General features: G+C 46.7%; 4 protein-coding genes across 4 annotated transcripts in view; 3 read left to right on the forward strand and 1 right to left on the reverse strand.

Annotated features, from left to right (window-relative positions):
- SCN8A (sodium voltage-gated channel alpha subunit 8) overlaps window positions 1–1,463 on the reverse strand; it is a 58,271-nt gene extending 56,808 nt beyond the window's left edge. Inside the window, exon 1 of the mRNA XM_050914220.1 lies at window positions 1,416–1,463. The gene's annotated coding sequence lies outside the window, so the exon portion shown is untranslated. The remainder of the gene's footprint in view (window positions 1–1,415) is intronic.
- Window positions 1,464–5,216: 3,753 nt separating this feature from the next.
- Window positions 5,217–8,830, forward strand: LOC127028441 (putative methyltransferase-like protein 7A). Its single transcript, XM_050914184.1, has 2 exons — window positions 5,217–5,711; window positions 7,395–8,830. The coding sequence occupies exons 1-2, from the start codon at window positions 5,217–5,219 to the stop codon at window positions 7,629–7,631; spliced, it is 732 nt and encodes a 243-aa protein (XP_050770141.1). The 3' UTR covers window positions 7,632–8,830.
- Window positions 8,831–9,676: 846 nt separating this feature from the next.
- TMT1A (thiol methyltransferase 1A) lies at window positions 9,677–11,594 on the forward strand. Its single transcript, XM_050914176.1, has 2 exons — window positions 9,677–10,385; window positions 11,296–11,594. The coding sequence occupies exons 1-2, from the start codon at window positions 9,882–9,884 to the stop codon at window positions 11,530–11,532; spliced, it is 741 nt and encodes a 246-aa protein (XP_050770133.1). The 5' UTR covers window positions 9,677–9,881; the 3' UTR covers window positions 11,533–11,594.
- A 763-nt stretch (window positions 11,595–12,357) lies between these two features.
- On the forward strand, window positions 12,358–16,856 carry TMPRSS12 (transmembrane serine protease 12). Its single transcript, XM_050914064.1, has 5 exons — window positions 12,358–12,412; window positions 12,943–13,141; window positions 14,322–14,593; window positions 15,387–15,529; window positions 16,608–16,856. The coding sequence occupies exons 1-5, from the start codon at window positions 12,358–12,360 to the stop codon at window positions 16,854–16,856; spliced, it is 918 nt and encodes a 305-aa protein (XP_050770021.1).
- The last annotated feature ends 407 nt before the right edge of the window (window positions 16,857–17,263 follow it).

Genomic DNA, 17,263 nt, shown 5'->3' on the forward strand with positions numbered 1-17,263 from the left:
GTGGGTGAGCCTACCACACCTGGGACCCCTCTCCAAAATCCAGCTCAGGCCCCTTACGGAAGACTTAGCTCCAGCTGTGTTGGCCCTCACGCACAGGCTTTCTGCTCACACACACTCCCCTTCCCGTCAGACTTTTAGACTTTACCTCGGATCAGCTGCAGCTACTGCCGTGGAGCGTCTCTTCCAGCTTCCCCACCCCCACATCAGCTGGGCATCATTTGCACCAGAAAGGAGGTGGGGGAGGGGAAGAAGACACCCAGATTTGTAATAGAAAAAGCTTGTGAACGTGCAATTCCCTCTCCCCAGGAAGGAAAAAATAAAATAAAATAAATCCGCCCTCACCATTCCCCTGAAATCTGTATGGTGGAAGGAAGCAAGAGCGCAAACTGTGATGCCAACACCTGGGTCAGGTTGGAACCTCAAAGCTGCCCCATGCATCTCCCCCACAAAACTCTGTCCTCCAACTTCTCCCCCTCCCCTGGCAGCAGGAGTCTCAGGATGCTGAGCAGCAGGAGAAAAGGGGAGGTGGCGGAGGGATGTACCAGCTCTGCAGCTAGGGCTGGGGGGGAAGGGATACCGAGAAGAACTCCAATTATCCCTCCTCTCTCCCTCCCCACAATGCAGACAAAGAGCACAGCCCGGAATTTAGGGGCCTGGGAGAAGGGCCCGGCGGGGTCCCCGGGCTGTGGGATGGATGGAGAAGGTGGCCCAAGCGGAGCTCCCGCTGCTCCAGGCTGAGGGTGGGTGCAGCAGGAGATTGCCCCCTCCCAGCACCAGCCTCCCAGCCGGGGGAAGGCTGACCCCGAGGCCGCAGAGACGGCCGGCTGGAGGGCTGGCAATCCTCCCTTCCCCGCGGGGCTCGGGGACCTCAGGCTGCAGCTGAGAGCGGGGGGAAGAAGGTGGATGGACCTTCCCCCATCTGGGGCAGGGGCTGCCCCGGGAGGCCCAAGGACCCAGGCTGCTGCTGGGGCGTGGAGGGCGGTGCTGGACGGGGAGAGAAGCGGGGGCACCCCGGTACCCCCTCCCTGAGCGCAGAGTGAACGGGCATCCACCGGGGCGAACTCTCCTCCGAGGGGTGGAGAGGGGAAAGGCTCCCAGGGCACCCCCTCGCTGCAGCCCGCCGCCGCTGGAAGAGGCAGATTTGGGGCAGGGGGCTATCCCTGCCCCCCAGCCGGCTCCCGCCTGCCCCAGAGATCGCTCCCCATGCAAGCCAAGGGCTGCCGGAAAATCGCTCTGCGGCAAAGCCCCCGCCCGGTGTGGGGGGGAGGCAGGGAGAAGAGTGTGTGCTGCTGGGGGGGGGGGGGGGGGGCATAAATTTAAAAAAAAAAAAAAAAAAAATCGGGGAGCAAAGGCTGGGAGAGCCCGGGCGCCCCCCGCACGGCCCGCGGGGTCCCCGCGCCGGGGCTGCAACTTACTGTGGCCGCTGCACTAGCGCGTCTCCCGCAAGGCGTTGCTGGACTGCGGAGGTGGGGGAGCTGCAGGAGGAACTGCGGTTGTCGCCATCTTGGTGCGCTGCCTGCGCTGCCCCCCCCTCCCGCGCGGCGTGCCGGCCCCCTGCCCAGCCGCTGCCTGCCGGCAGAGGGCTTAGGGAGCGTGGCAAAACTCCCGGCACCCGCACCGCGCGGCTGCCGGCCGGGGGGGGCGCGGGGAACCCCCCCCCCCCCACCTCCCCGCCCCGCTCCGCCGCGGGGAGCCCTCGCCCCGAAGGGGAGACGCTTCCCCGAGTGCCTGCGGAGCTGGGCCCTACCTGGGGGGCGAGACGGCCCGGCGCCCCCCGCCCGGACCGCTGCCGCCGGCTTCAGGGTCGCAGCTCTAGGTCAGGTTAAGCTGAGCTTTCGCGAACCGCCGGTGCTCACGCCCGCCCAGGGACGAGCGGGGCCTGCCTAGTCGGTACCGGTACCACAGAGCACAGACACAGCTCCCGGCATCAGCCCCCGCCGCGATCATCCGAGACACCGGGAACCATCGCGGTTCCGGTGGAAAAACCCCACGCTGCTGGAGATGCTCAGCTCGCCCGAGCACCCGGCCGGCTCCCGCACGGGCGGGTGTGCAAACAGCCCGGGGATGAACGTGGCTCAAGAACAACAATTTCTAACTATTAGAGCCGAACTTTGTTTAGGCCAGCATTTTACCATAGTCTAATTTACTATCCATGCAGAAAAGACTTCAGAATAAGTGCAAAAGTCCTGTAACAAACACACACAGAGCGCGATCTGTGACAGATGTCATCAACAGAGCAAAAGGAAAACTTTGTATCAGCCAAACACTTTTTCTTCTTTTTTTTTTTCTTCTTTTTTTTTTTTTTTTTACAGTTTCAGGATAAGCTAAAACTTCAAACGGCCATGCAGATCACAGACTGCATCACCAAGAAGAGCTCTGTGACCTCATCCCTGGACTATCTGGAAACAGTAAGATTTTACAAAAGAAATAAAAAAGGGCCAAAATGACGTTTATGTCAAACATGCAGTGATGCTCTTTGTCCGGTAGATCTAGGCACTGTATTCGCTTCTTCCTTCTAATTGCGACCTGGGCTATTAGGTTTCTTCTCAAAGGTCCTTCCTCAGGACCTGGCAGGTTTCTCAGGGAGCTGCGGAGCTCCCCAATGCCCAGCAGCTCACTAAAGAGGTGGAAGTCTACTACAGAATACTGTCCTCAGCTACAACCCCATCATATATCCAGATTTCTGTTTTTTCCAGTAATGTAGTGAATAAGAGAGTACTAATAATTGACCCAAGTTACCCCTCTTCATTTAAGAGAGACAACTCCTTTATACATAGAATTTATGCCTATAATGTTACACCTATAGTTTATGACTGCAATTTTAGGATCAATTTTTATTGTTATGTAGTTCTTGTTCTCGATAAGACCGTGCCTGTGTTGCTGAAAGAACAACCTGAAACACTGTATTAGGTTGCTGTTTTAGGAAAAAAAAAAAAATCCACCTTGCAGAAATGTCCTCTTCACAGAATTTTAAATCTTTGTCCTCCGAGCAGAGCTTTAGGAGTTGTGTGCTGAGCAGACAAGCTAGCAGGACACAGCACTGCGCTGGAGAACTCATTTATCTTGCTTTAGAAATGACACAGGAACTAAATCTGCCCTCACTTTACATCGCTGACTTTTATGGGACTACCCTACTGTAACACAAGGGCAGACGCAACCTAAAAAATTTAGATATCTCAAGCCATAACTAATCAAAAGCAGTTACACACACATTAAATAAGCTGCTACAGAAAGCTAGAGATTCTGAGAAATTTTCAGTCCAAACTGGACCTTCCGTAGCTTAGTTCTCACTAAGGCTTAAACTTCCAGCAGATGTGCAATAAGTGGAAATAAAAACACTGAAATATAGAAAAAAAAATCCACTGATAACAAACTGCTGAGAAACTGGATAGTACCTCCCAAATATAGAGTGTTGAAGCATCCAAACATCAAAGTCAGGTCACGTAACATAAGAAAAAATACCTTCTCTACATAGCTAATAGTGCCAGCAGCTCGAAGCCCAGAGTGCTGCACCCAGGCAAAGCTGCCGGCACTGACCGAAGGGACCAGGCAGGCAGCAAGGCAAATGCAGCAGCACACCCAGGCTTCCAACTAGGGCACCCACAGAGCTGCTGGGAACTGTGGGCACACGGGTCCCTTTGGGGCGGGCCACGCACCAGAAATACTTCAAGGACATTCTGAGGCCCCAAGGGTGTTATTACAGTTTGTATAAGATATCTTTAAGCAAGGCGCTTAAAGAAATAAATAGGTCAATGCCCTCAGAGGTTGAACAGTGATAACAAAACAAAAAAAAGTTCCTAATTGACCTAAGCGATCCTGGCACAGCCTAGGAGAGACTCTATCCCAGATAAGAGGCGAAGTTCCGCACAATCCCTATACAGAGCGAAACTTTCGCAGACTGCCCCATCCACCCTCCTGATCAGCTGTCAGAGCCATCTAGTTCATTATCCCAAACCAGGTCGAAAGGGAATCCTCAGAAAATGTGCATACTCAGAGTTCGAAAGTATTTCCAAAAGAATTCTGCCTTGCAAAGCAGATAAATATTGCAACTCCAGCTAATGGTTTTGTTTGCCTGTAATCAGAACAGTAAAGCTAATAAAAACCATGAAACCTCTCCTTGGGTTAAAAGGGAACAAAACCACCCAGAACTCAGGCAACAGAACTAAGATAGTTCTGTAATTCTCGATCTGAACAGTAACTGCCTGGCACTGTGCTGTCTCTTTAAGGAGCACACAGCTGCTCAGTACAAGGGGGGAAAAAAAAAAAGGCTTGATAAGGATACTGCCTTTTCCTTATTTCATCATTACAGCCCTCACTTCTCCCTTCACCTTCGGTGTAGTGACCTCTGAATTGCCTCGTCAGTTCCTAGGCTTTGTGGACAGGGATATGTCATATACACGCCTCTGCAAAGCACACAGGGTGTCTGTGCTTCTGTAATAATAACCAGGTGACTGTATATCTTTGCTATAACAGACACCACGCAAGCCAACTGAAGCTAAACAAAGTTTAGTAGCTGGAATGACTATGTAATTTAAACAGGTTGTTACATGCAGATAGCCAGAGAGATTGCCACAGTCTAAAAGACTTCTATATCATGGGTGCAATCCTTCTGTTACACAAGTGTATGCTGTTCTTAAGCAAGCTCTGTGGCACCTACAAGATGAGCTAGGACCTAAACCTGCAAGTTGCTGGGAGAGGCGAGAGGTGCGGTGAGAGTGCACCGCACACCGTATCGCAGCCGCTCAGGAGCCGGTCAGAGGTGCGATGATACAGCAGTCAACAAAACCAATAAGCAAAATACTTGTGAGGTTTGAACGGTTGTTTCTCCCAGATAACAGGCTCAAAGCAGGCAGGAGCCGGGCTTTCAGAGTCAGTCCAGTTAAACGTTTACGTACAGGCAATAAATTCAAAACAACTTATGCATGAACGAGGAAGCCCAGCCTTGCACGCTCGCTGTGTGAGGCCAGACTGCTCGGCAGGGCTTGCTCTTGCTCTCCCCTCCCCGTTCAGGTATTCCCAGCAGTTCTGCACAACCGCAGCGCTGCCGCTTTAAGAGGGCGCTTGGCGCCCGGCCAGACAGACGGGACAGACAGACGACAGACAGACAGACATACACATCCGGTTCAGAGGTGGCCCTAGCAGCAGCAACGGCTGCAGACCGAGCAGCGTGTGCGGGGCAGGCCGTGCATGCCGACCGACCCCGGCCACCTACGGGGATGGTGCTCGTCCCCCTGCTCCAGCGAGGCATCCAGCTCCTCCTCTTGCCCATCCATGTTCTTGCCTGCCTGGGCTTATGGGACTCCTTCTATAAGAAAGTCTTCCCATATATCATGGCGAAGGTGGCGCCCATCTACAACCATAAGGTCTACAAGCAGAAACAAGAGCTGTTCAGCAACTTAAGAAAATTTGCAGGACCTTCGGGCCAGCTCATGTTGCTGGAAATCGGCACGGGCACTGGCACCAATTTCCAGTTCTACCCACCAGGCTGCCGGCTGACGTGCACTGACCCTAATCCCCATTTCAGAAAGTTCCTCCTCAAGAGTCTCTCGGAGAACCGGCACCTTAAACTTGAACATTCGGTGGTTGCTTCTGGCGAGGATCTGCATCAAATACCGGACGGCACCATGGATGTGGTGGTGTGCACCTTAGTGCTGTGCTCCGTGACCAACGTCAAGAAAGTCCTGACAGAGGTTTTGCGAGTGCTCAGGCTGGTAAGCTGGGGCAGTGCGAGGGAGATCGGGGATGCCGATTTGTGTCGTGATAAGCCAAGTTGTGTGCACTGACCTACATTGAGGATAAATGCAATCATCTGCACCAGGCCGAGAAAGAGTTTAAAATCAACCATCATACCCACTCATCCGCTCACAAGTAATTTTCTTTTGCACTGCTTCACCTGCAGATGAAAGAACCAGCTCAGCCTGCTTCCCCTCTCCCTCCTCAGCACAACTGGTGCGCTGCCACGCACACAGAAGGTCTGGAGTACCTGCACTTGCCGATTGCCCAGTCAAGTGAGAGACACAGCTACTCAATCCGGGCAGCCTGGCTCCTGCACTTGCAGCTGGGCAACGTGCAAACACTCCAAGGCCGAAGCTGTTTCAGAAGGAAAAAGAAAAGAAGAAAAAACAAAAAAAACCCAAAACACAACCCAGGAGGTGCTGGGAGCTAGGAGGAGGGGGAGCAGAGCAGTACCAGATAAGCAGGGTTACTGCAGCACAACGGTGGAATACGGGGAGGGAAGCAGGAAGGAATGTGCTTTGTAACATGGGTAAATTATTAACAACAATTTCAGTTCATAGTTGCCTTGTGTATTCTCTAGCAATTCCCTCTCTTACCTTTAAAACTTGTCTACCTAAGCAGGTATTTTCGTTATAATCAAAGGTGACACTTGTAAAATGCCGCATTTACATACCGCTCTTCCAATACTTTTTTCTCCAGTTATCTCAGAATAACTGGGGAAGAGTTTAAACTTCACACAAATCCTGTCCACACAGGTAAGCTAAATCTATGTACCTGGTCAGAGTCTCCATGTGTAAACGAGACTTCAGCCCTGCATGTGGCTGAAAACCTAATTAATTCCTCAAGGCAATCTTGTACACTCTTACAAAGCAAAACTAGGGAAGAGGGAATAAGATCATACCCAACATGCTCCACTAAGAAGGGGAAGGAAACATCAGCTCTGAACTCTTGACAACTTCTCTGTTTGGCTCCAGTGAACGAATTTCACAGGAAAGTTCTGCTTACAGTACTAGATTTGCTTTTTATCTGTTGTTTATTAACATGGAAAGACATTGAACAGATGGGGTCAAAGATACAATTAAACATTGATAGGGTTCACAAGACTGACAATGATGGAACTATTATGCACTACATATACCGACCGTAGCCTCTCTCTCACCCTGGGACATTAGATTTCTGCTTGCTAAAGCTATCTCACACATTTTATAAACATTAAGAAATAAACTCTTTTCCTTGCTGGTATGTAGGGTAAGCAAATTGTTTATTCACATTTCTCAGATGAGAAAAACTGAAACACAAGGAAGTTAAAGTGGTTTGTCCAAGATCATCCAAGGCAGAGACAAAAACCCGGTGGCAGCAGTTCCTGCCACAGACCGTACGGCCTCTTGCACAATCCTAAGTTGTGCCTGTCAGTAAACGTGTAGTCATCCAGTAATAACCACCATCTTCAATGAAAACTGAATGGGAAGCACTTCTAGAGACTTCACAGTTCAAAACAAACATAACTCCAGCATGCACAACATCTAGGAAAGGAGGCTGGTCTTCAAAGAGGTGATAAAAGGCAGCGTGTTTACCAACATGCAAAAGATAAAATTCTGCATACAGAGATGAACAGCCCTAAGTCCTTTTAATTCTTTTTTTTTGGCACTGTTTTCCAGGGTGGAGCTTTCTACTTCTTGGAGCATGTGGCTGCAGATCATTCCAGTTGGATCTACTTTTGGCAAAAGGTCTGTGACCCAGTCTGGAAGTATTTTGGAGATGGGTGTTCCTTGAGCAGAGAGACACAGAAGGAGCTGGAGAAAACTAATTTCTCAGAACTGAATTTGAGGCGCATCCATGTCACACCTTACTGGATTCCTACTAGTCCTCATATCATTGGGTATGCAGTAAAATAAATGACCGTGAGCACTGCGGGACACAGGACCTCCCTTCAGTACTCCTTTCATGCTTTATAGAAGGTTTTTCACCCTTACAGTCAGCCCATATACAGCAGCTGGCTACCCAGAATAAAAGTACGGAAAACTTCCTGAGCATCCACAGCTCATCCAAACTGGGAATCACATTCTTCCATTTGTTAGACAGGTTTTCTGGATAGAGCTCTGAAATAAAGCTGCTGCACAGGGACCAGGCAAATGGCAAAGAATTCTAGACAACACGTTTCAGTCCAATACAAAATAAAGGAGTCAGCATCTTAGAGAGTTGAGAAGGGGAGAGGGAAGAAAGGGAACAGAAGATCCATGCAAGCAAGTACAGAGGGCTAACGTTTTTCTAAGGGCAGAGAATAATGCCCAACCTCTAACGTTTCCGATACAGGACACATGCATAATAGATACGGCATCAGTACGAGCATTTTCATTTCAGTCTTCCCATTATGAAATATATTTACGAGCAGGCATTCATTCGCCCGTGCCAGTACAGTCCTCCCTGACAGGGCTTTTGTTTATTCAGGGAAGCGCTCATTACAACACCAGTTCACTAGGCATAGTTCTCACTGGCCATTAGACGCTAATGCCATCAGCGCAGATTTAACTTGAAACAGCCACCTACAAAGCAAGAAACGGAACTTCTCTTTACACCGGGAGAAAACTGGCATTTGTTAAATCAGACGGCAGAAATCTCATCTCCGCTGTAAAATGCTGTTACTAGATCAGCCATGTCCTTAGAGCCCCTTTTGTCATGCTCTACTAACATGTTTTACCTATGCTTAAACTCTTCATTTTCTACTCTCCCTCCAATCTAGATCACACCTTAAAGGGGTCTCTTTTAAAAGCTAGGAGTTTCATTAGAAATGCTTTCCAGTTAAACTCCCCTAGGACACCAAGAGAAGGTGCTGCTCTCTTGGCCACTGTTTAACCTTTTCTATGATTTCCTGCAGTATAGCAGCAAGGAATTAAAACCTGGTACAGATTATAAGAAAACAATGCATTAATGTCTCTATTTTGTGCTCCATACACATCCACCTGGTCTACACAGAAAGTAATTCCCATTGTTCAAATTTGTTTCTCTAACGTAGTTGCCACAAGGTGGAGGTATGAAGGTATGACAAGAGAGTTCGTTAATAAAGCAGTCTAATAAAGATGCCGCCGTATGCTGGATTTTCTGTTTGCTTTACTACCACTAGAGGGAGGAGGTAACTCATCGGACAACGGCACTACCTATCTCTCAACAGAAAACCAAAATTCTCCAATGCAATTCACAATAGAACTACCTTTATTAGGGACCTTAAGTCCTCCTTTCCCTACACTAGGCTCACCTGGAGCAGAGCAATTAAATGCTAGTGGCTAATCTACACTGCTACTGAGTCCTCTGAAAAAGCACTGGCGACTGCAAAGTTGAGAAAGTTTTACAGAATGCATTTAGCATAGAACAGGCCGTTCATTGTTGACTCAAGCTTATGAAGTTAATAAACCAAGCCATATACTGTATGCAGCAATTACTGAGTTAAGACATCGTTTTATCTCTGTTCCATGATTCCCATCAAAGGTCTGAAAGATAACTAAGAAAAGCAAGCTCATTCACTGCAAAGGAGCCCATATGCGCATACCAAAGTATTTTAGGTGTCCACAAAGTGGGAAGACTGAAAACTGCTGTTGCAGAGAGAGCACAAAACAAGTAGCTGACTAGCTCATCCAGCTACTTACAACGGGGCGGTAAATTAACTCTTAAACAAATGCGTTTTAACTGAAGTGTTAATCAAGCTCCTAATGAAATGCCTACAGCAAATCCAGAGTTCAGATTAATTTCCTTCAGCTCACTAAAAACAACACACCGTTGCTTTAAGAGCTACGACCTGTAACCTGAAACTGCTGAACACCAAATTAGGGCATTTTATGACATTTTGCCAGTGGTTACATACTTGTACTGCCCAGTTTATCCTGGTTACGTAACAGACTGTCAGCTCCTCTTCTGCCAGAGTTGGGACACTACAGCAACTGTTCGGTATGCAGTCCTGCTTTTCCCTTCCTTGCCTGTGACTGGACTTTAAAATCAGCTTTAGAGAAAAGTCTACCAGATCAATCCAAGGAGCCGAGTATACTTCAAGAGGAACACAGCAAGTACATGAATGCAGCTCTGTGAATTTCAAGGGCTCTAATACACAGAAGAACTAGTTTTGCTCAGTACGGATCCTCTGCCCCACGCTGGAAATGACAGAGGCCAGCATTCTCTTCGTCCGTGCCTGCCTCGCGCTGCTTGCCATGCCCATCTACCTACTATCGTTCCTGGGCATATGGGAGCCTTTCTGTAAGAAGATATTTTTTCCTTTCTTCTTAGAGAATTTTTCTGCAATTCACGAAAGGAAAACAAAGAAGCAGAAGCAGGAGCTATTTCGTAATCTACGTGACTTCACGAGCCCCTCGGGAGAGCTGAAGCTGCTGGAGATCGGGACCGGCTGCGGTGCTAACTTCCAGTTCTACCCACCAGGCTGCAAAGTCACATGCACCGACATAAACCCCAACTTCCAGCAAGGCCTTTCGAGAAGCATCAACAAGAACCAACATGTCCACTATGAGCGTTTCCTAGTAGCTGCAGGAGAAGACCTGCACCAGGTGCCCAGCGGTTCTGTGGACGCTGTCATCTGCACCTTGGTCCTCTGCTCTGTGCACAATGTGGACGGCACCCTGAAGGAAGTCCTGCGAGTGCTCAGACCAGTGAGTATCTGAATAAAAAGTTTTATTACCTTTATCATCTATTCCAGAGGCACTGCACCAAAAGGAAAGGAAAAAAACGTTGGTTTTGAGCTCACAAACCACACCCAGTTTATCTCCCTACAACCAGTCCGCACTGCTAAATGGTGCAAAGCAGTAGCAATGTACTGGTCAGTCTGTCCTATTCTTAAAACCCTAAAAGTAACAGTCTGCTAACTAGAACTGCCACTAATTTCGCAAGTAGTTACGGTGTATCATTTAAAGCAGAACTGGTTCCTGTGGTGGTGTCCCTCCCCCCACACACCAGATTTTCTTTGGGTGGGAAGCTCTCTGATCAAGACTGAAAGTCTGCATTTTAAATAAACTGCTTTAGGCTCCTAGAAGTGAAGCTGATCTACCTGTATGACTAGAACAGTCTAATTAAATGCCTTCATTCCCTGTGGTATACTAATCAAGCTAAAGATTAAAAAAAGCTGTTTTGTTGGGGTATTTTTGCAATAGACTTCCAGCCTTTAAAATGGCATTTTCAAGACAATCCTCTGGGTTGTCAAAAACTGATGAGTTTGAGTAGGATTTATACATTTCTCTTAGTTTCCTTCGAAAAAAATGACATGCTAGCAACTGTAATTGAAACAAAAAGACAACAAACTATTGCTATAATAAAAGAGGGATCAAATAAGTACATCCTTCACGCTTTTTGAATAGGCATTTTGAACCTCTGCAACTTTCCTACGTTAATTCCAACTGACACCACAAAAGCAAAAAGCGGGCAGGGAAGGGGTGGGAGAATACTGTTGAGCGGGCAAACCGCACACGCCCTGGTCTGTACTTGGGAGGAGGTGGGATGGAGGGAGAAGTTCGGCATAACCCCAGCGCCTGCTGCGGCTCTGTAAGGCGATTTTGTTTCCCCCAGGGAGGAGCTTTCTATTTCTTAGAGCATGTGGCCGCTGATCATTCCAGCTGGCAGTATTTTTGGCAGCAGAGCTGCCATCCGACTTGGAAACTCATCTTTGATGGATGCTGCCTAACGAGGGAGATATGGAAGAATCTCGAACAGGCCAACTTCTCGGAGCTGAACTTAAAACACATAAGAATAGCGCTGCCCTGGATGCCCATTCAGCCTCACATCATCGGGTATGCTGTGAAGTAACTCCCACCGCTCTGCCAGGCCTTCTCCTCTGCCCCCACAAAAATTCCTTGACATAATCAATGCAAACAACGCAGCATAGGCTAATCCAGATGTCCGAATCTAGGTAACACGGTGAAGGACTTTAATTATGTTTTTGATTCAAGCGTCAAATGAGAAGAGAGGGTCAGTTTTCTAAACATCTTTGAAGCCCTTGCGCTGCTGACCGTGCCTCGCTGGACCCCAGCACAGCCCATGGAGGATCCCAGGAGGAGGCTGCAGGAGAATGCAAAACAGCCCAGGCAGGCAGAAAAAAAAAAAAATGTATTAACTCAAGGGAACTTCTGCCTACGTCTGGTTAGCTCTGGGAAAGGATTCCTTCAGGTGTTTCCCACGCTGGGAAGCGGCCAGGCAGCCTGGGCTCGGTGAGCCATTGTACGCCGACGCTGGCTCAACCCGCTTCTCTCTCCCCATGCTCCGCCACAGCTGTTCCTGTTCCAGCCTCACAGAACGAGCAAACCCTTAACACTTAACCTTCGCTCAGCCGCAAGTATTTCTTTACAAAAGACGGGAGGGGGGGGAGGGCAGGCACACACCCTGCCTCCCCATGTAACACTTACCAAAGCTCTCTCGGTCACTTGGCTGCCTGCCCGCCCCTGCGCGGTAAATCGGTTCTAACACTGTTCGCCACCAGAGCATTAAAAGTCTCCTCTGTAACGTTACGAACTCGGGAAGTTTCTTTGAGAGGCGCCGCGGCTCAGTCGGGAGGCGCCGCCGCCTCAGCGGCCGTTGGCGGCGCCCCCTCGCAGCGCGCCCGGCCCGCCGCCATTTTGTCCCCTTCGACGGAGGATGCGGCGGGGGTGGCCCGCCGCCGCCCTGCTGCTACTGCTGCGGCTCTTGGCGGGCACCTGCCCGGGGTGGCGGCCCCGTGGACTTCCACTGAGGGTACCGTGGCTATACCGGAGCAGCGGGTGTGGGAAGGGCTGTGGCGGGCGGTTGAAGGGCCTGAGAGGGCAGGCGGGGGGGGGGGGGAAGGGGGGGGAGAGGAAGGAGGACGGGCTGTGGTGGCCCACAGCTCCCCACAGACAGGCGGGAAAATCTTCATTTACACCTCAGTCTAGATGAATTCATAAAGCACCAGCGACTGGAACCCACTCACCCTCAGTGTACACAATAAATCCATACGCAAGAAATACGTGTGTAACCAGATGAAATACACGCATTTCATACAACCTAAGAAAACAGTCCTGGGATCTCCAGAAGCTGGGCTCCAGCTGCAAACATCAGAAGTCCTGCAGCAAGTAACACTGTAGATTAAAAAACAAACAGAAAACAAAACAAAAACCAAAAAACCAACCCCCCCCAAATGCTGCTAGTGCACCAAAAGCTCTGTTTTTCAGTTTGAACGATATAACCGACTGTTCTGTTTTGCAGAGTGCGGACAACGGCCGCTCTTAGACAGCATGTCAGGATCCCGGATCGTAGGTGGACACGACGCTCAAATCGGAGCGTGGCCGTGGTCAGTTAGCCTCCAGATTCACCAAGCTGGTGTACAATTTGTACACGTTTGTGGTGGAGTTTTAGTTAATGAGAATTCAGTACTTACCGCTGGCCACTGCGTTACAGGAAGGAAGTACGTATTCGTGCTAATACCTCTTTTTATTAACTATGAGGAGGGCATAGTAGATCAGCAAAGCATCACCTGTGGTATCTCTGAACAAAAGGCAAATCAATGGGACACACACGGACCAAGCTCTTATAGTGCAGAACCAATGTGCAGACCCAAACTGTGCAACTCCTGTTTACTGATAGGGCCCGCAGGAGGGACTGGTCGTGGCTCTGCGGGCCAAAGACTGTCCCCTTTGTCACCTTTGCTGTAATGGCCGTGTGTGGTGACGGCTGCCAGCCCAGCACGGGATGCAAAGTTACATCTTTGTAAGTCAACATCAAGAAGTCTGGGATATGCACTTCTGGCTTGGCCCAGAACAACCTTTGTTGTTTTTAATAAAGGGTAATTTCTTTTTGATCTAGGTGACGTTTTGGTTAGGTTGCAGGCTTTTTTTTCATGGAGCTCTAATGTTTCTGATTAATAGCTTTTTCTAAACTAGTAAAGCTCACTGCAAAAAAAAAAAGTTGCAATATTTACATTAGAAACATTACAATTAATTAATTTTAACACTATTTCCATTTTTCCTGTTTAACAGAACCAACGATTTTGCACTTCACTTTTTTTTTTTTCACAATGTGGTAATAACACTCCTCAGAACAGGCCTTTTAATTGTACTTACAGCAATTCTGCTGCATTTCAGCTTTCTGATCACTGTTGTCTTTTCTGTAGTCTTTAACATAGTTGCAAAATCTGCACACTAGTTCATGCAAGTTCATCTTGACTGTGTTGACATAACCACCATCTGAGGGAAACTGAACTGTAAAAATCTCTGAACTTTGGAATTTTATCATTTATCAGGACTTTGTTAGATCAGCTCCTTGTTTCTTTAAATGCAGTTTTACAAACATTAATTTAGAGCGGCATTACATCGCAAATAATCAATTTAAGCAAAATCTGAGTATCAGCTTAAATCATTAATTTGAATTTGCCTTAACAGCCATAACCAGCATCAGGCAAAGCGAGTTTTCAAAACAGACAGAACGGTAATTAGCCAAATTTGTTCCAGACAATATTTACTACAGAATTTTCCATGTCTACTCCTAAAGGTGCATAAGCCAACAGTAAAACAATAGGTTAAAACAATGCCATCAAGAAACGTATTTACTTCAACATAATTGTAAAAAATACATGAATTCTCTCTTAGGGACCCACATTCCTGGAGAGCTGTTTTGGGTGTGTATAACCTTTGGAAACACGGTGAACACACAGCAAAAAGAAATATTAGAAGCATCACTGTGCACCCAGAATTCAAGAGAGAAACATTTGAAAATGATGTTGCATTATTTGAACTTGATTCCGCAGTACGCTACAGTGACTACATTCAGCCTATCTGCTTACCTCCTGCACACCTTTACCCGTACATTGACAATGAAACAGAATGCTTTATTAGTGGTTGGGGACGTATAGCAGAAAAAGGTAAAAATTTGCTTGCGTTGTTGGTCAAGTTATAAGCTACGTAACTAATATGGGGTTCCAGTCCCTCAAGCTCACTGAGAGAGAACTGAATTTGTTCAGGTTATAGTCTCATCACACAACTCATTAAATCCTTCTGCAATTGAGTATCTGCTTTCAGTGTTTTTTCCATTGCAAGCAGATTAGATCTACACAGATGTAACCAAAGGCATAAATTTTCTAGCCTTTCTTCCAGGCATAGCACGAAAAAAGTTAAATAAACTAGCCTGACTTTCAGATTCATGGTACAGCTACTCAATGTTGTCTGCTAGAAATAACTTTTATTGAAAAACAACAATTCTGATGATGTGCATTGTGAACTTAGGAGTCCCCATGTATTTTAAGAATCGCTGCACTCCCTCAAATTCTCTCTTTAATCACAACGAGCACAAACTTGATATGATGTCGGTTGGTGGTGTGCATCTTGTGTGGAAATTTCAAGGACAGCTGGGAATCACATAAGCTTGTTTGATAAGTCACCTCTGACATTTTGAGCAAGGCTAGTGAGCAGTATTGTTATCATTGATGTTTCTTCAGAATAAGTATTGCAAAACCTACATCAAATCCAAGTCTGCAAATCCTTAACCCACTTAAGTTTAAATCCACTAGAAGCAGGCACAATCTACATTACGTACATGTCTAAACACGTACAGAAACAGGCTTAAGCTAGCTAAACAGGAAAAAAAGAGCACAATAAGAGTTGCTACACACAACAGCATAAATATTTTACCTTTCTATATGCTGTCTTCCATTAAAGGTAAAACTTCGGCTGTGTTAAAAGAAGCACAAGTGGAAATCATTCCTTCTAGCGTCTGTAACAGTTCTGATGCATATGGAGGTGTGGTTAACAACAACATGATTTGTGCTGGCTCTCGATCAGGAGGCACTGATACCTGTCAGGTAAGAACGAACATAGTGCCTGACCTGCCACTATGGCAACCCCCAAGCCAGAGTCTCAGGGGCATCACGATGACCAGCATTTATAGCATAATTAACTAAAATGGCACAAATACTAAACAGAAAACATGTCAAACTGCAAAAGAAGCGTCATGAATAGAAAGAGAGGCGAGATGGTGATTCCAAAGAAAAAATGCATCTCAAAAACATACACAAAGAATTCAGTGATACTCGGAAGAAGACAAGAATAAGTTAACAAAGTGAAAGGATAAAGAATGCAAACATATTTATACACCACTTGCCACAAAGATGTCAATAAATGACATATTACACAAACGTACGTATGGATACATACACACGTATCGCTTATATATATACATACACACTTATGTAGTGTGTGTGAAGCACACAAGCATTTTGCTTGTTTTTATGCTTTTGAAAGAGAGCACCAGCATTGGAAAGTGATATGGTTCAGTGATACGGCAAGATTTTTATTTCAATGCTGAGCAATCAGCATCTCTTTCTCAGAAAAGACAATTCTCAGGTCAAAAGCGCTAGCATGCAAAAGCTGGGGCACCAGCTGTGATACGGGGACATTTATAATTAAAACCCATAACGTATTCATAACTACTTTGTCTGATACACTTCCTGCTTTCCTCAGCAGTTTTCCTTTAAGTAGGTGATATGGCAAAGATTGAGGGTTGTGTATTCATTACCGTGTTTCTTGGTACTTACACATTGCGTGGACAGTATATTCTCATACTAACTGATGAGTGAGAAAGTTGAGGGAGACAAGCCTTAGCCTCAAAAGGTGCACAAAAAACCCCAACAGAACTTTACTTAAAGACACTGAAACTACTGCAGGCATGGTATTCTAGTCAAGGTAGTATCACCCAGCATCACCAAATTTTATCTTAATTTGTCTGTGTACTACTATCCATGTATTACTGTCATTATTACTGTCCACTTAGCTGATTAAAAAAAGTAAAAAAAAAAAAAGTGGACACATTACTGACTTAATTCTACATTGTTTCCTGGAAGGGAATATATGTTACTAGTTTTTTATATTGTTTACTTATAGGGAGACAGCGGTGGACCTTTAGCGTGCTATCACCCTAGTACCAACAAATACTATCTCATAGGGATTGCTAGTTTTGGAGTTGGCTGTGGCCGACCAAAATTTCCTGGGATCTATGTCCGTTTATCTCAATACAGAAGATGGATAAAATCTGAACTTCTGTTGAGAAACAAGGCTGTGAATCCTGTGAGCATTACACTTACCATCTTTCTGACTCTGATACATATAGTACTTGTAGACTTTCTAAAGTGACAAACCATTGTGTCGTCACCGTAGAGGTTTGGTCTGCCTGTTAAAAGTTTGAAAAGAGAGCTAACTCCTGTCTCGGAATAAATCTAAGAGCCAGAGGGCATACACTTATTTTTTAGAAGTCATCTTTGCGATTGTATTATCTTTTTTCTGTCTTTGATATCCATACTAACAGTAGAGGAAATGGTAACAGCCTGGACCCTAATAATCAAATTGAATATAGAAATGTTACCAGCTGAAAATACTTTTTCCCTACCCTATTTCTGTGCTTTTCCAGCTATCAGAAGCTTAGGTACTACTTAATAATACTACCACGATTTCGTAGATGGCAGAGATACTCCCTCTGCTGGGTGAATACCAGCAGAGCTCCAAATGTTTTTAGTTAGCAGTGGCTCAGCTTACTGAAAACG

The sequence above is a fragment of the Gymnogyps californianus genome, unplaced genomic scaffold, assembly GCF_018139145.2.
Source record: "Gymnogyps californianus isolate 813 unplaced genomic scaffold, ASM1813914v2 HiC_scaffold_32, whole genome shotgun sequence".
In the NCBI taxonomy this organism is placed as follows: domain Eukaryota; kingdom Metazoa; phylum Chordata; class Aves; order Accipitriformes; family Cathartidae; genus Gymnogyps; species Gymnogyps californianus.